We start from the raw sequence: 18770 nt of genomic DNA on the forward strand, positions 1-18770 counted from the left end.
CTGCATCCCAGGTGTCTGACAGAAACCTGCTTCGAGATGTTACGGACTGAATGTCTTTTGTCTCCCCAAATCCCTAACTCCCAATGGGATCGTATTTGAAGGTGGGGCTTTTGGGAGGTAGTTAGGTTTAGATGAGGGTATGAGGGCAGAGCCTCCATGATGAGAACTGTGTCTTTATAAAGAGGAAGAGAGACCAGAGTCTGTCTTTCCCCCATGTGAGGACACGGCCAGGACACGGGCCCTCACCAAGAAACAAATCTGCTAGCACCTTGACCTTAGACTTCTCAGCCTCCAGAATCACAAGAACTAAATGTCTGTGGTTTAAGCCCCCTAGTCTATGGAGTTTCACCCCAGCAGCCTGAGCTAAGATGCAAGACAGTTGCTAAAACATTAATGTATGAGGCCTGCATTTCACTTCCCACCCTCTCTACTCCCATTCCCAGCAGAGAGCTGGGCTTTTGAAATCCTTGAGACAGTGGACAGGGTGGCCTGATGGCACCCAGGAGGCACTGGGCCTGATGACCAAGTGGGTCTTCCCCAGTGCTTTGTGCTGTGGGAGGCTCTGGGGTCTTTGCCTGGTCTTGGTTGTGGAGGGGAGCTCAGGCATGAGTGGGGTCAAATTTCCCGCAAGCCTGGAGGGTCGGGGCTCAGAATCAAGGTGGAGAAAACGAAGCACAATCTTTTTTTTGCATCACAGAGTCAAGGAATCTCATACTGTTTGTGGCTGACAGCTTTAACTCAGACACCAAATCCCGGGCTGCTGGTAGACCTGGGTTTGCTAAAACCCGCCTGGCGTAGCTCAGCAGACATCCCAGGTTCCCAGTGAGCGGACTCGGTAGGACTTTCCCAAGTCCTGTCTCTCTTTGCATCCCTTTAAAGTGCTCCACAGGGAGACTGTCAGCGACTCAGCTCCGCCACCCTGATCCTGCTCTCCGAACTCCTGGGCACTTGCACGCTCTCCCAGGGGCCCTTGGAACTGTCTCTCCAATAAGCTGGTCGCTTCCAGCCAGAGAGTCAGGTTCCTATGCACTTTCTCCCCATCTGGTGTCCCCTAGCGCCCACGCAACCCGTGATTTATGGGGTTCTGAGAGCACTCTGCAAAACTTTAATAAAGCAAAGGCCTCAGGTGCAATAGCCCAGCTGGAGTTAATACCGGCACCTCGGGGTGGAGAAAGGAGAGCGGGGCCTGCCCTCCGAATGCCACATGCGGTGACGACGCCAGGTGCCGTCCGGAGAGTGTGCCTCCCTGTCTCCTCCCCTTTGGGCCGGACCTTGGCCTGTGCTGGAAGGAGGACCTTCCCTCCAGGGGTCTGCGAGGAGTCACCAGGCACAGGCTTGATGGGAGACTGCTGGTACCATTTGTGACCACGTGGGCACTGTCTGCTCCGGAAAGAGCTTTTGTGTGCCAGGTGAATTCCTCTGCAGAATCATGTGGGGTTTTTGTTTTTGTTTTCACTTTAGAAGGATAAAGAGGCTCAGAGGGAATGGTGCTCTGAAGGGGTCTTTGCAAATCAAAAAGGAGGTGGGAAAACCACAAGTGACACCCACTGTGGGCTCTGGCATGTTCAAACCAGAACAGGCACGCTCCCCAACAGGCAAGGCAGGCCCCAGGGCCCCCGCTTTGTGTCTTGCTTCACATCCTATCTTCTGGATACACTAGGCATGGGCTGCTTGTGGGCTTGAGAATTCATTGTGCATTAATGGATGCAGATTTCTGGGCCCCACCCTAGACCTTGGGGGTTGGCACTGGAGCACAAGAGAAGTTTGAGGGCTGCTGAGGTGGAGGAGTGAGGTCACATGAGGAGGTCCCACCAACAGGAGACCTTAAACTTAGGACGGCTGCCATAGCAACAGGACTTATACCTGGGGGGCCTCTGGGGGGGCGGGGAGCTGACAGCAGGTTGGGATCTGTTCTTGGGATTACCTGGTGAGCTTCTAAAAACCTCGGTGTCCCAGGACAATCAATCAATATATGTAGAAGGGGCACCCACAACTGAGAACCTCTGATTTATCCTGAACTTCTGCCCAGTGGCCTGTGTAGTGGAATGAGCTCTCTCTTCTTACAACTGAAGTAGTTGAATATTCATATACAAATACCGTAAAACCTTGGATTGTAACTTGTTCTTCTAGTGCTCTGCAAGATGAGCAAACATTTCTAATAAGTTAAAATTTTTTTTAATGTTTATTTATTTTTGAGACAGAGAAAGACAGGGTGTGAGCAGTGGAGGGGCAAAGAGGGAGACACAGAATCCGAAGCAGGCTCCAGGCTCTGAGCTGTCAGCACAGAGCTTGACGTGGGACTGGAACTCACGAACCACGAGATCATGACCTGAGCTGAAGTCAGACGGACACTCAACTGACTGAGCCACCCAGGCGCCCCTATTATATACCTTTAAATATGAATGTGTAACTACCTGAATAAATTATGTAGTTTATGGAGACATTTGACTAGTCCACCTATACCATTAAAGATTTTTTATATGTAAGGTGGTTGTAAAATCAAAAAAATAAAATAAAATCTACTTCCTGGGAAAATGGGATTACCATGTACTTGGGACCAGATTCCTGTGACTATTTGGCACTCAACTGCCTTTGTGAGGAAAAGAGGTATCTGCAGGCTGATCTACAAGTGACATCAACATCCTTTTTCTCATCGGATCTTGACTGCACCATGGGCCCTGGAGCCACCTGCTATAGGAGACACACCCGGAAGGAAGAATTAGGAATTACGTGTCTTAATATTCCTTGGAGAGGGGGACCACCCAGGGTGGGACTGGTGGTGGTTGGGGCCCCAGGAAACAGCACAGCCAAATGGAGAAGGTGCCTAAAGCTATGTCTATCTTGCTCCTATGGCACCCCCTGACCGCGAGGTACCCAAAGCCCTGCTGGCTAGGCGGTCGGCCAGGGGTGAGTTACTTCCTGGCCAGGAACCTCAGGAAGTGTTTCGATGTCTTTTGCAGGTGTCATTATTATGTACGTAAAAATCAGGGCAAGAACTCAATCCTGTGGGTCTATTCACACCAAGCGCAAAACTGACAAAGGTCTCTGCCTGAAAATGATCAATGACCATTGTAAAACTCAGGTATTCAGGGTGACCTTGATGGATGGTTTCCTCCTCTGAAAGTTCTTAGTCATGTTTCACATGCTCTGGGGCCAGGAGGTTGGGTGGGGGCAGGGAGAGCATTCATGATGTCCCCCTGCATATGCAGATGGTGTGTCTGCTTATCCTGTGGGTTTGCTTGTAAGGTTCCATAATAAGGTGGAACATTCCACAACAATCTAGAGGCTGCTGGCTACTGAGCTCAGTGGGGGTGTCCGGTCCAAGGTCACACAGTGAGTGAGTGGCAGAGGAGGGACAGGACCCCAGCTGCCCCATTCCATGGACCAAATTCCATCTTCCTGTACGAATTACAGCTTGCACTGGTGGGAGCCTCTATGGGAGCCAGGAAATGAAAAGCTAGGTCACTGCCCAGGTCCACCTCTTATTCATTATCTTTCCTAGTATGGGTCACTGGCCTTTAATTTCCCAGTCTGGAGAAAAGAACTGCTCCATGAGATCATGGAATTCTCTCCAAAGATCCCGCATAGAGACTCAAGGGTCTGTTCTCATGGCTCTCCAGCACCTCTGTGAAGCCGGGCAGGGCCAGGTGACAGGCTGGGGGCCGACCCTCCGCTGCTGTGGGGGCATGTAGGGACCCTGCAGGCCCTGCCCCTCATAGGGATTTGCCTCTCAGATTAGGCTGGGCTAAATTTTAGCTGGAGTCCTAGGAACTCTGCTGTTCCCACAGCGGTGAGCTGTGAAAGGCCTGTACTCATTAAAAAGAACTTTTGAGAACCTTAGAGGATTTGCTTATCCACCTGAATTGTGTGTGAGCCAGCCCCACAGAGGCTGCTTCAATGCCTCAGGTGAGAAGACAAGCACGTAACCAAGTGGCAGGTAAAGAAACTTCCATTTCAGTCCAGGTGGTGTTAAGCCTGCCCGCCCCCGCCGAACACCCATGGGTAACCACACTCTCCCCGACTGGGGTTTTACTGGGGACAGAGCCATAGGGGCAGCACAGGCCTGTCAGCACACTCCATCCCTGCTTACTCGCTGTGTGACCTCAGGCAAGTTACTTAACCTATCTGAGCCCCAGTTTTTTCATTTGTGGCTTGAGGATAATAAAACTCTCCCTGCAGAATGATTTAGTGATTAGAATCACTTGGACAGGTGACCAGCAGGGAGTCTGGGAGAGAGCGAGCCCTCAACAAGTGCTGCTATTATTATTAACAGTTTGCGCTTGGACAAGAACAGAGAGAGCCGACCAGGGAGTCCCTCAAGCCCAGGAAAACACACTGAGTCACTTGGCCAACTTGCTTAGCTCTCCATGGGGCGGCCATGCCCTGCCTGGCAGCAGGCCGCCACAGACAGGTGTTGCGGGGCCACCCTTGCCCGGCTCCTGGCCCTGATCTGGCAGCTCAGCCAGATGACCTCTGAGAGCACAGTTAGAAGCTGATTTGACCCTGAAGACAAACGTGATTGCAGACAGGTCTGAAGGGTTGCTTTGAACAGCATCCCGTTGTATGTAACTTGAGCTTGCTGCATTCAGGATAACACAGGCGCAGACAATGGGCTCCATCTCTGTCTGCCTCCCCTCGGCCTCAATTTTAATTAAACAGTGAGGAGACCACAGTGTCTCCAGATTGCACCGGATTAGCCCCAAGCATTGCTGTGAAGCCATTTTCAGGCTCTTAAAATCCAAGCAAACAGATCTGTAAAAAAACGTATCTGGTCTTGTTAGAAGCACTCTTTCACTGTTGGGTATTTTTTTTTTTTTCAGGTCGCTCATTACGTTAATATTTATCGTGACTCCCTGAGACTCGGGAAACAAAGATAGAAATGGAGCAGGGATAAATCCAGCAGAAAAGCTCCCTGCCAGACGACCTGAAGCAGGGTCAGCCCCCTCCCCAGCAAGTGGCCGCAGCCGCACGTCAGAGACTAGGCTTGGTGACCCGCCACCGATCTCAGGGCCCTCCCCTGGCTAGGATGGGGAGTCAAAGACACTTGCAGCGGGAGTTTCACTGGAAAAGCAATAACAAAATCAAAAGTTCTGGTGCACAGAGAGCAAAAGGTTCACGGCAACAAAGAGAAATCTTCAACTTGAATTTACTCATGGGCTTGTGGTGTTAGTTCTGGTGTGGCTATGAAAAAGAGGATTCCCTAAAAGAGTGGGAAGGCCTGTGGTCCCTCAGACCCAAGGACACGGTGGAAGGCTTCCCGCCTCTGCTTCCTTGATGACAATGATGGTGACAATAGCAGTAATAGCAGCCAGGTCCACCTTCTGCATGCCCGCTGAGGGCTGGGCCCTGGACTTAACATCATTCTCGTTAGTCCTTGTTAATCATTCTACTACCAGCGGCTGTGGCCAGGGCAGTGCTCAGAACATAGTAGGTGCACAATAAACACACACCAAATGCGTGAATGGCACCACAAGGAGCACAGGACTGCCTTTCAGAGAGGCCGAATGTGAGGCTTAGGGCGTCCATGTGACTGTTCCCCAGTGACAGCTCCAGGCCCCCCACCCGGCCTCCTCCAGGGCCACACCGCTCCCCGGAGGGGAGGATCCAAGTCTCTGTCACCCCACAGAGGCCTGACCCTGATGACATGCTCCACTTTGGTGAGGACTTCCTTCTCTTCACTTCTCGCAGCTATAAAATCACCACTATAAATAACACGGAATCCCAAAGGGGTGTTTTGAGAATTAGCTAAAGGAGGTTGTAAAAACCTCAGGAAGGGGAAAACGCTGCAGGAATGTTTGGTGCTTGCATGAGCCCGGGGTTCCGACAGAGTCGGGGAGGGGGGGGCGGGTGGGCTGGCTTCCTCCCCGGGGCTCTGGGGTGAGCAGGAGGCTTGGCAAGGGGGAGCCCTCACCCCGCGGTGTAACCGCCCCCACGTTCTCCCCTTCTCCCAGAGCCTGGTGTCTGAGGGGCCAGCCCGCCCCCGGGGCGGGTGTGGATGGCAGAGAATGAGGCAGGGGGTGGGGGAAGAGAATACCCTCCAGATAAAACTCCATTTTGTGTCTGAGAGGCACTTGGCTGGTGAAATGTCAAAAGCTCTTCAAAAGCATTTTTGACAGATTTTCCCCCGACTTGGCATTGAGCAATGCAAACATCAGAAGCTGTTGAAACCTGAAATAGCAGGTTTTAAACAGTAATGAAAATCCCCACTGTCTTTGCTCCAGCCTTGAAACTGGAAATGCTTTCTTAGACACACACACACACACACACACACACACACACACACACACACACACCCTTCAACTCATACTCCCTCACAAACTGTTTTTCCCTTCTAGCCTCAGCCTTAGCTTCGGGTTTCCCCCAAGTCTCTGAATTTGCAACCTGGCGACCTACAGATTCTGGCTGGGCCACGCCAGCCCGGGAGCCAGAAGGCCAAGTTGACTCCCGAGGAACTGCAAGAGCTCTGGACTGTGCTCTGTGAGCCCGGAACACAGGGGACTCTGCCTGGCCACTCTGTGTGTCCTTGGGCAGAGGCTGTTATCACTCCGGTAGCTTAGCTCTCCCAGCCCGTCAGTGACTGCGCACAAGATGCTCCACCCCGCTGGAGGAGGCCGGCCCAGGAGCCCAGCAAATGCCGCAGCAGCCGCTCTCCTGCCTCCTAGCCACGCTGTTGCCATGCGCACACACCGGGTCAGGGCACACACTGTTTTATGGGACCTGAACCACATTCAAAGAGCTGCTCTAAGATAACACATATTTGATAGGCCCATGGAAGAAATGGGATTCCACCAGAGATCTGTGGCTGCAGCAGAAGACAATGGCAAAAATAACGAGATGATGATGATGATGATAGAAACAAGCACCTCCCGGGTGATCTCCCTGTGCCAGGCCTTGGGCTAAGTGCTTTTACAGATGCCCTATAGGGGGGTACCCCTAGACCCAGCTGACAGAGGGTGATGCTGGTTCAAGTTTACAGGAGGCCACAGCCCAGTGGGGGGTGTGGACCTGTGTCATCCTGACCGTCTGCCCTACTTTAGGGTCACTGACGTAGCATGTGTCGAAACAAAAGTGTTCCTTAGGGGCAGCATCTCCTCTGATTCAATGACTAGGTCCAGGTAGTGGTTAAAACCCAGGCTGCAATGCAGGGGGAGCCACCCCCTCTCTCGGATCCCTTGCTCCACACCAAGGCAGCCGGTTTGACAAAGGACACCACTAGGTGAATGGACGGGTCAGAGGCATCAGCTATTATTCAGCTCACTTCATGCAGGCACCTCTCCTCGCAATTTCCGGTGACTCTGCTGCTCTACAGCAAGCCCATTTCTCTCACATGAGCAGGTATGGGTCCTGGACTTTTCTCTGCAAGTCCACAACCCAGTGGCAGGCTCTGTTCACCCACTCAAAGTGCTCCACACCGAGGGGGTATTCTGCCCTCTCTCCCTTCTGCCCCTGCCTGAAACGCGTTGAGATCTGATGACCTTCCTTTCATTGGCTGCTTATGCTCCTCAGAGTAATGTCAAATAGAGAGAGAATTGGCTTATCTCTCTCTTCGCCCACAGTGCTGGCTGCCCGCTGGCTGCCCCAGAGAAGGGCCCCGATATCCCCAATGTCTCACATACTTCCTCTTTGATGTGCAAGTTTCTTTTAATAAGGACTCAACTTTTTATTTCACAAATAAGGGTAGACAACATGTAGGACCGCAGATAGAGGCAAGGGATTGCCATTATGTCAATGACTGATACAAAGCCCTTGGAGAGCAGGTTTAGATGGGGGGTGGTGTGGAGAGAGAGCAGGGAGATACTTGACTTGTTTTTTTTGGGAGGGGGGTGGATCAGTCGGTTGAGTGTCCGACTTCAGCTCAGGTCATTATCTCGCGGTTCATGAGTTTGAGCCCTGCGTCGGACTCTGTGCTGTCAGTGCAGAGCCGGCTTCAGATCCTCTGTCCCCCTCTCTCTGGACCTCCCCCGCTTGCACTCTCTCAAAAATAAATATTAAAAACAAAGCAAAACAAGGGCAGGTAGACACTTGACTTTATATCAAGCATATGCCTATGACGACTAGAGCTGCAGGCCATAGGTCATCTCCTACCCGCTTCAGGTTAGGAATCTAAGCCTCTGAGGTTATTATGCACCTGGAAGAAAGGTGAATTAAGAGCCAGAAGGCAGGGACCAGACTCTTAGCCCTGCTATTTTCTAGCTGTGTGACTTTGGGGAAAAAAGCCACATCACCACTCTGAGTCAGTTTTCTCATCTGTAAAATGAGGATGGGGTCAAATGAGATAATATGAGTGAATGTGCTTTGTAAATTTTAAAGCACTGGTGTATGTCAGGGGCCACTGTCACTGGTCCCAACAGGAGCAGTGTCACCCCCTGCCAGCATCCCCATCCACAGTTTTCCCAGGAAGAGGCTGCCTGGGTCCCATAGCACTGTGCTCATACTGGCCCAGTGGGACTCAGGGTGGCCTTCTGCAGTTGGCTCCCTGTCGGTCTGTACCTTGGATGGGTCACTATCCACTCTCATACCCCCAGGGCCCAGAGCGGGTTTTCTGGCACAGAATGGGAGCTCAGGAAATGCTGGTTGAATCCCAGAGTCTTGGCTGCCGGCCCCCAGCTTGGCAGGCAGGCCAGCCTTGCAGAGTGGGGAGTGGGGTCAGACCCCACCAAAACAGGTGCAAGCTTTGGAAGTGGTGTGGGCTGAAAAACTTCCAGGAACAAGCCCCTCTCGCGATGCAAGGTCTGTTCATTGCTAAGGTCATGGAGCTGAAACCCCCATCTCCCTGCCTAGAGCACAGTAAGGCCTCCACCACTGAGTGAGAGGCTCTCCCAGACTTCTTGGGGGTCTGCAGCTCACACACTCTTCATGCTTATTTCTTCCTTTGACCTCCTATGGCCCCTGGGAGGTGCTGTGATTTCCACATCAGTCTGGGGCTCGGGTGTGAGGGGCACACCTGGGGCCTGACTGAGGCCTTGGAGTTAGACCAGCCCCCTTCCATGGGACCTTCGCAGGCACCAGGAAGTCAACGGTCACTTTGATCTCTTCAGTGAAAGGGAACAGCCATACTCTTAACACAGACAGCCAACGGTTTTCTTTAAAAACACCATCCATTATGATCCCTCCAGAATAATTTGTTTCTAATTAGAAACATCCCGTCATTTCAGCGGTGATTAATGCCTCTGGTCTTGAAACTGAAACATCTCAACTTTTGATCAAAAGTCATGCTATTCTAGAAAGAAATGCGATTTCCTCCTCTCCCATTTTAAGTGACGTCTCCCTCCCCCCGGGTTGAATACCCAGCAGTTAGCGGGTGAAAACAATGATTTGCACAGATCTGGAAATAGCTAATATCCCAGGAGGGTAGCCAGCTGCAGGCCATTTTTCAAACATGGCAGAGCAGTAATAATGCCCTCAGCAGGGATGGGAATGTGAAGCCTGTCCCTCATATGGGACCCCGGTTACGGTTCAGTCATTTGCTGAGGCTGGGGGAAGGGGAGGGGCCCTGACTCCCCCAGGTTCTGGGTGTTGTTCTCAGGCACCCTCACCCAGCTACAGGAAGGGATGGGTGCCAGCCCCTTCTCAGGGGTGACTGGTCCTTCTTATTTCAGTGAGTGCAGGATGGCACCTGTGGAATGTCCATGGACTGGCTGGTCCCTCACCTCCCTGGAGATGGCTTATCTTTCTCAACGGCACCCGTGGGGCCAAGTAACAGGAGACTGCTTGGATGCAAAATGTCAAAGCTCCCAGACACACTGATGCCCTGACGGCCCTTGAAATTCTATTGACTTTCCTTTGGGGCAGCTTGTGTGAAGCCTTCAAAGTCTGGAATGTGGGGAGGTTTGGAGGCTGGTTACAATGGAGAGGGTTTAAAAGTGCACTGACCCTTGGGGCGACTGGGTGGCTCAGCCAGTTAAGTGTCCAACTCTTGATTTCTGCTCAAGTCATGATCTTGCGGTTCGTGAGTTCAAGCCCTGCATCCGGCTCTGTGCTCACAATGTGGTGCCTGCTTGGGATTCTCTCTCTCTCTCTTCTCTCTCTGCCCCTCCTGAGCTTGTTTTCTCTCTCTCTCTCTCAAGAAAATAAACTTAAAAAAAAAATGCACCCACCCCAGGCATGCAACAAGGGGACGGTGCACAAGCCGCAGAGCAGAGACAAGATGTTACTCACAAAGCACATTTAGTCTGAATAAGTGAAAATGTCAGGGTAAGAACCATCCAGTGGAATCCACCAACACTGACCTGATCACCCAGTGAGAGAGGACAAGTATCCCCAAGGGATCCTTTCCACTTCTCCAGAGAAGAAATGGGGAAAAACCATGGGCAGATTTCTATTAACTGTACAGATTTCTGTAACTGTGCATGCCAGCCCACCCAGGGATGGCGGTGGCAGGAGGGAGTGGTGGTGAGGCAAACAAGGTGGGGGTCCCATGGCTGAGTTCTGTGCTGCTCCTGCCCCACCACACTTGCTCCCAGTATGTTCATGCATGCACAGACTTTCAGTTCAGTGTCCTTGACGAGTTTTCAGCTTGGAGAACGAGCCTGCGCCTGGGTCCTGGCTCTGGCCAGATGTGCTGGGGAGGGGGCCGGTGGCACCCACAAATGCTGAGTACTCTCCCCAAAGGCTCTGTGCACACCAATCAGATGCCAGCAGATACCAGCCCTGGATGGCAGCCGAGATCATTCCGTTCCATTATTCTTTCTTGTTTTTACTTTCCTCTGATCAGGGATAACTGATCAAGCTGGTTGTGGTAAAAAGTGGGCACGGTGGCCTTCTAAAGCCTTCCTTTCCAGAAAGCTGGGAGGTGTTATTCGCCATGGTCTGGCTACTAGAGAAGCAGGCCAGCTAAAGGCTCTACCTGGTGGGCTGTGTGTGGGAGTTGGCTGGACCACATACCAGCGTCCTCAGCCAAGGAAGCGCCCCTGAACATCGGAGGAGGGAAAGCCTGAGCTGCTAGATCTGGGGCACTGCCGTGCTAAGCTTCTCAGGCACTAGTCACATTCATTTTCTGGTGTTCTGCAGCTCCTCGTGCCAGGAAGCTCATGGTACTTCAGGAAACAAAAGTGTCCCTCTGGTTCTCAAAACCAGATGGCTATAACGGCTGGAGAAAGCCAAGCCCTGGAGAGCCAACGAACATGTGTAGGGCATGCTGTGGCTCAAAGGCACCGTCACGGGGACTCCGCAGCCCTTCTCGTTCTGTGTCCACTGGTTGGATTGAGCTCTGAACTGGGGTTCAGGAGCTTGGACTCTGCCAGAGGGGTGTGGGCACGCCACTCAATCTTGGAGCATCTATTGCTTCTTCAGTGAACCAGGGCTAATGACCCTGGCTGCAGGGCACAGGTACAGAGGTAAACCTCAAAGGGGAAACGATACCAGGTGCCCTCAGACCCTGATGGGTGCACACAGCCCAGGCCCTAACTGACCACTCCTCCCCTCTACTTCCTGCGCAGGGATATCTGTGACCATGGAAGCCACCCATCAGTAGCACAGGATGCACTTAGGGTGGTGACCACTAGGACCCTTCCAATTCCCCGAGTATAATGACCGCTTTATTCCAATCCACACCTGGACTTTTGGAGTCCAGATGATGTTACTTTACTATGTTGGGTAGTTGTCCCTCCACATCTTCTGACAGTTCTGACATAGGACACCCACAAATGTTTTCTTATTGGTTAGAACCCAAGCTGTTGATAGCCTGTTTACGTCAAGCTGGGTCTGACATGCTTGGCTACGAGACGGTTTTGGGTATGGTTGTATAAAAGCCTGGGTACTCCTACTGATAAGACAAAGTTAGATGAGATCAGAACGGGTTAGTTCTGGTGCCTGTGCCTCACAATGGTGTGAGCCCTGGGTGATAGGTTTGGGGCAGGAAAACGGGCTGAGATGTCCAAGTGCTGAGTCACATATACTAGCACGTTGAAAGCTCGGAGAGTCTCTGCGAAATGGCCAGGGCCAGTGTTAATGATTCTCCATTTCAGAGATAAAGAGACTGAGAGCCAGACAGATTAAGACACATTAAGTGGTGAGTCAGAGCTGTAACTCAGCCCCTTGACGTCTTTCTCACAGGATTCTAGGTTCTAATGGCACTTTTTTTTTTTGTTTGTTTTGCAAGAGCCTTCAAGTGAAGTTCAAGTGAAACTTCTTCCAATGATAAGACTCATCCTGGCAACTCCATACTAAGCGTTATTACATTCATGGAGAAACCGGACCTAAGCGTTATTACATTCATGGAGAAACCGGACCTACTGGCCTCGGTTCTATTGCTCTGGTCAGATTTTCTGATCAGGGCGTAAATAAACAGGAGGTGTTTTTGGTCGTCCCCAAATTCGCAGTTATCCAGATGCTGCATTTCAGCACAGACAGCGAACTGGAACCGGAGGAATTTGGCTTTTATGCACTCCAACAGTTTGCAGGAGTTTGTATTCAGACTTGTGGGAAGGTGGCCATTTGGGTACCAGATTTGGGGAAGTTTTGCTTTCCAATGGCCAAAGCATCTCTCCTTCCATAAAGCAGAGTCACAAACCAAGAAAGGTACTGCCTGGGCCAGGCAGGTAAATCAAAATGCATAGTGGCTGGAGGACCAGGGTCTGGGGGAAGGTACCAGGCCTGCTTGGCCCCAGTTCGTGGTGGCCACGTGAGGACGCAGGCCACATTGCCCTGTTGCCAGATTTCCAGACGGGGGCCCATCTCCAGACTTTCAGGTGGAATTGTCCTGTTTTTAAATGTTAGTAACTAATTCTAAAATGTTTAAGACATTGTGCGGGCCATGCAAACACCGGAGGCTCTCGGGCCATCAGTGTGCAACCCAGGAGTGAAGAGGCATCGAGAGAAACAAACAGGGAGTTTTCAGTTGCTAAGACCAAAAAGAAACACAAACACACTCTAGGCTGTCATTAGAAATTTTCTTGGAAAATCCGACATTAGCAAATGTCACTAGAAATTCTATAGCTGTTGGGGCACCTGGGTGGCTCAGTCGGTTGAGCATCCGACTTCTGGTTTCAGCTCAGGTGGTCACCTTGCAGCTTTGTGAGATGGATCCCTGCATCCCATCCCAGCTTTGTGAGAATCCGCTTGGGATTCTCTCTCCCTTTTTTCTCCGCCCCTCCCCGACTCCCGCTGTCTCTCTCAAAATAAACAAACTTAAAAAAAAAAGAAATTCTACAGGTGTTGGGAAAATGTTCTTTAGAAGGTGTACTGGCTGGGGCTCACATGTGATGACTTAGCTCAGCCCCTGGTAAACAGGCTTTAGAGGTAACAGGTTGACAGATACCAGGTGAATGAGCAAAAGAAGGGCTAAGCAGGAAAGAAGTTTTTATATCGGGTTTACATTCCTGTGCTATTTAAGCCTCTCTGTCCCCCAGGGGTGCAGGCCAGGCTCTGGAAGAAGGCTCTTCCTTTCTGCCACCCCCAAGGCTCATACCTATCCGCCCCTGCATCATCCAGGCCCTCACCCAAGGGTCCTGAAGTGAATGGAAGTGTTGTTTGCCCATGAGCCCCCTCCACATTTGCCTCAGCCAAGGCTCCTGTGTGTTCACAAGGCTTTTGCCATGGCCGGCGGCCAAGTCCCCCGCAGGATGCTGGGGCACAGCCAGCACGCAGCACAGGACAGCCAACTGGCACCCGGAGCACCCTGCTTCGTGCTGCGGGGGGGCGTTCGGTTTCCTTCCCACTGCACGCAGCCTGGGGTCACCGGCAGGTGCACAGCTTGGAGAGAAAGCGCACTTGCCTGGGTAGACTGGGACCGCCTCGTTGAATCGAGGCGCGTGGTGAGATCTGAGCTCCTGTTTCTAGAGTTCCCTGCAGGGTGGAAACGCAGGCGCGCTGGACTCACCTTGGACCAGTCCCCGGTTTTCCACTCGTAGCAGCCTGAGTAGTCCTCGCACGCCTCCTCTGCTTTCGGCCTCATGGACGCATCGCATTTTCCTTGCGAGTTGGTGCACGTCACAGTTCGCTTTTGGGTCCCTTTACCACAGGTGGCAGAGCACTGCAAGACACCGGTTGGATGTTTAATCTGGTCTGATTCAGCTCAAGTTCATCAATGCTTGTTAAGTCGCTCCTATGTGCCAGACCCAGTTCTGGGGACGCAAGGGTGAAAAGGATCCTGGTCTTCCGGAGTCTGATGCACCTGGTCCCTTATGTGACTCCAGATAAGTGGCTGGTGATGGGGGGAGTAGGGAGAGCTCAGGGGCACCCAGAAGACCAAACTAAGAATTTAGTGGCCTGCTGCCAGGTCCCAAAGACCAATGCAGTGAGTGAGTTCAAGGGGCAAATGCTGCTGAGGACAGACACCAAAGCAAAGATGTGTGAGGCCCCTGGCTCCTCCCGGCTGGCCTGCAGCTATATGCACCTCTGTCTGGACCAGCCTGGGGGAAAGGCACAGGTCCAGGGTGGAGAAGGGGGGAGACGCAAAGCCAGGCCACAGGTGACTTTCACGTCAGGCAGGTGGCAAGCTCTTGCAGAGAGCCACAATGACTGTTTTAAGCATGGATGCCAAGAGTGTGATGGAGCCATGTTCCCTGTGGCATTTTACTTTACTTCTTGGGAGACACTTCGAGAGACAGTGTGGGGACGGGGCCCAAGTAGGGCCTGAGGAATGACAAATCATGGGTGAGTCCTGAGAGAGGTCAAGATTCCCATTCCCCCAGGCAGCAAGATACACTGAGTTAGGGATGAGAGATGGAGTGACAAGATGTAAATAGTGCGGTCCTGCGGGGTGTATCTGGAGCCTTCTCCCCGTGAGCTCAGGGAGGGACCTCGCCCGGGCTCAAAGAGGGCTTACCCACCTCCACACCAAGCAGAAGGAAGCCCAGGCAGATTTGTGACCTTGGGAGGACAGGTCTGACAGCGTGCATGATCTGGCCAGCAAGAGGAGACATGGCCATAGACCCATGGAGCCCTCCCTCGTATCTGCCGGGTGCGGAAGCCCTGTCCCCACCACGCAAACAAACATGGAACTCTTGGCGACAGGGGGCTGAAGGCGGTGTTCTGCCAAGATGTACAGACACAAGGAAACCCAGGCTGCCTGGGAAAGTTCCTCCCAACTGCTGGGTCCCAGAGCTATGGTGGGGACAGCTCGTGAGTGTAGTAGCCCCAACATGGAGCCCTAGCAATGTGAATGCCTCTTTCATACTTGCTTGATTTATCAGAAATGTACAGCAGTGATATTCTTGAGCTACAATAAACTTGATTTTTAAAAAGTTCTACTGTGTCCCCTGAAAAAATGCACAGAGATCAAATGTTATTCTTTATATTTCCATTATTAATGTTTACCCCAAAATGTTATTTACCTTTATTTATTTATTTTTTTAATGAATTCCCTGTCCCATTTAGCTCTCTGACGGGCCCCTTGGGGTTCTTCCCTTCCCTTCCCTTCCCTTCCCTTCCCTTCCATTCTCTTCCCTTCCCTTCCCTTCCCTCCCCTCCCCTCCCCCCTCCCCTCCCCTCCCTTCCCCTCCCCTCCCCTCCTTTCTTCCCTCTTTTCTTTTTGAAACTCAGACTGGCTTGTTTTAGAAGAAATATATAGGCAGGGTCATGATCCCACAATTCATAAGTTTGAGTCCCAAGTTGGGCTCTGCACTGACAGCGAGGAACCTGCTTGGGATTCTCTCTCCCTCCCTCTCTCTCTGTCCTTCCCCCACTTTCTCTCTCTCTCTCTCTCTCTCTCTCTCTCTCTCTCTCTCTCTCTCTCTCGGTAAATAAAGAAACTTTAGATGAAATACACAGGCTTCAGAACTGGTCACCTAGCAGGGAAGCTGGACAGCATGAGTATTTGGTCCTGTGCATGGGTGAGGGACAGCTTAACAGGACCTCAGATACAAGGAGTCGGTCTATGGCAGGTGTTACCTTCCTGGGCAGGCTGGGTTGTGGCCAGGAGGGCTGCTGCAGGGAGCCTGGGTTCCTGAGTCGACCTTCAACTTCTGCTTCTCTGTAAAGTGATGCTCCATGACCATTTCATCAGCCCCACCCTCACCATTTGACGTGTGGGCTCCTCCCTGGCACCGGCACCCACACCACTGGCTCTTTCTCCAACTAGAAGCCTACTTACCACTTATGCCTGAGTTTCTGCATTGTCTTACTCTATTCTGTGTTCCCTATCCCTTTCCCTTGAAGTTCAGATGCTAATGTCCAGTCTGTTTCTTTACCAAACCCTAGCTCAGCCCTTCTGACCACCAGCATTGGCTGGAAGCCTTAAGCCTTGAGAAAGGGGCAACATTGCAGGTGGGGTTTCCTCTGGGGGACCTAGGAGGGCCATGTTCAGTTTGTCCCTTGGCTTCTGATCCAGGGATGGGGACCAGAAGCCCAGGACAGGAGAGAGTCACTATCTTTTGCCTCCTTCCTGGTTTCTGCTCCTCATTCTAGCAAAGCTGTGAAGAAGGTGGGGTGTAGACAGTAAGGGTGATCAACACTGCTGGCTGAATAAGGGCAACCTTGTTGATCAAATACATTTCTCTGCCATCAGAAACGTAAACCCATTTGTTTCCAGAAGAAATATTAAAGGGGTTGATTCAGCATGTGGTGAAGTAGTAGAAATACGAGTTTGGTGAGCATCTCATGAATGGGGGCGAGATTTGATTCCAAGTTCAATGTGCAGAAAGATGCATTTGGCTCAAGGTTGGGCTGAGCCAGAATTAGACTGATTGGTACAGATGCTATTTCAGCATTAGGATCACATATGCGCAAAGATACAGATGTGAAATTAGAGATATTTCTTTTTAAAAATTTTTTTTGCATTTATTTATTTTTGAGACACAGAGCACAAATGGGGAGGCAGAGAGAGAGAGAGAGAGAGAGAGAGAGAGAGAGAGAGAGAGACAGAATCCAAAGCAGGCTCCAAGCTCTGAGCTGTCAGCACAGAGCCTGACACAGGGCTTGAACTCACAAACCGTGAGTGAGATCATGACCTGAGCCAAAGTTGGACACTTAACCGACTGAGCCACCCAGGCGCCCCTAGAGATATTTCTTTAAATCTTGCTTCAGTTGTCTCACCTTTTTCAATCTGGTATTCTTTAACACTATGGTGACAGTTGATAATGTCAGGTTTGGTTATTTTGGTAAGGACTTTTTTTCTCTTTTTTCTATGAGAAAGAATCCAAATGGAAAATGTATGGCTTTGATCTGATTACAGTGTAAATCTTGTTTGGATCAGGAGTCTGGTGATCAAGGATCTTAGGCTCAAGGTGGGTTGGGGGAAGACTGCATTCCTGCCTCTACCCCTCCAGCAAGTAGCCCCCCTCCCTAAAAGAGGTCCCTTGAACGTTTAACTTACAAACCTTAATACATGTAAAAAAAATCAAAATTTTAAACTCTCTCTTTTCTTTAAAATATAATAACGGGCAGGTTAAAGACTCAAGTCTTTAAATGGGTACATGTTAAGATCCGTCTGAAAAGTAATCCCCATTTCAGAGCAGCCAAGGGCAGACTTTTCGTTCATTAAGAATGGGCTGAATACTTTCTTATTCAAAATAATTCCAACTGTTTGGCAATAAAAAGGAACTTTAAAAATATTTTCCACACTGAAGAGTGTCTTGGATTTAGCCTTTCTGACTTTCCTAGAACACATTTGATGGGGGATCTGAGGGAAACTTGCCCTTTGTTCAGCTATTTTTTTTGTTTTATGGCCAGTCAAAATCATTAATGCAAAGTCAATGCAAAGCCTTGAAAGATGATATTACCAAAGATAAAATATTTCCAGAATCACTCTTCAGCCTAAGTTAAAACTTAAGGCTTAATTGACCTCTTTCCAACATGTTTTATGGCATGAGGTGTGTGATTCCAACCTGCGCACTAAAAACTGTCCCTTCCAGCATCTGCTTGTCTCTTACAATCTACAAAGACTGACACAGAGTTCAAAGAAAGCCTATGATACCACCTTACCAATCTGATCACACTAAAGTTCAAATGTGTTGAAAGAAAATTAAAAGATTGGTCAGTTGGTCTGTCTGTCTACCTACTTATGTCCACACCTACCCATCTATCCATCCATCCACGCACTCATCCGTCCATCCATCCATCCGTCCATCCGTCCATCCATCCGTCCATCCGTCCATCCATCCATCCATCCATCCATCCAACTTTACATGAGAATTGTCATAGGAAATGGGATCAAACTGTGATATATATTATCAAAAACGTATACATGATCAAAACCACATTATCCATGCTTCCTTTAGCCATATTGTTATCTCAGGTGGAATTTAAGAATATGTGACTAGAATTCATCTTTTGGTTATCTGGGGGTTGGCGAGGACTGTGATATGTGGTATTGAGTCACAAATACCATGGAGGGAAAGGCACCAATTGGGTGGTGGACAAGGCACAGAGGCCCTGTTGGTGGGTTCAGCACTGGCGACAGCCCAGGCACCCACCTGTGACCACTCAGACGCCTCCCAGATGGACAGGCAGTCCTGGCCTTCACAGCTCTGCACTGGTGCTGGCCGGGGGCCCGGGCAATAGAGGGGCCGCGTGGTGACATGTGTGCCGTTCTGCAGCTGGTACACGCAGGTCACCTCCCGATGCTGGATGCCCTTCTCACAGGTCGCTGAGCAGGGGCTCCATGGGCCTGCCACCCACCTGTCCAGGAGGAGGAAAGACAGTGAAAAAATAACTGGGTGGAAAGGCCAGTTTCCCCGGAGGGCCTTCTGGACAGATCACGGCATCTTGGGTCTGTAGTGTGAGAGAGGGAGATAGACTCAAAGAGCTTTGCAATCAACTTTAGAAATAATTCTGAAGTATTAGGGCAGAGGAAGCCACATGAGTTGAGTAGTTCAATAGCTTATTCAAAA

At 50.8% G+C, this 18770-nt stretch overlaps 1 protein-coding gene across 1 annotated transcript in view; it reads right to left on the minus strand.

Moving 5' to 3' along the window:
* The window catches only part of ADAMTS17 (ADAM metallopeptidase with thrombospondin type 1 motif 17), a 343084-nt gene that overhangs the window by 4263 nt on the left and 320051 nt on the right, over positions 1–18770 (minus strand). Inside the window, exons 22-23 of the mRNA XM_042989202.1 lie at positions 18354–18558; positions 13820–13972 (exon numbers count right to left, since the gene is read on the minus strand). Coding sequence (XP_042845136.1) covers positions 13820–13972; positions 18354–18558 — 358 coding nt within the window. The remainder of the gene's footprint in view (positions 1–13819; positions 13973–18353; positions 18559–18770) is intronic.

This window comes from Panthera tigris, chromosome B3 (assembly GCF_018350195.1).
Source record: "Panthera tigris isolate Pti1 chromosome B3, P.tigris_Pti1_mat1.1, whole genome shotgun sequence".
Taxonomy (NCBI): domain Eukaryota; kingdom Metazoa; phylum Chordata; class Mammalia; order Carnivora; family Felidae; genus Panthera; species Panthera tigris.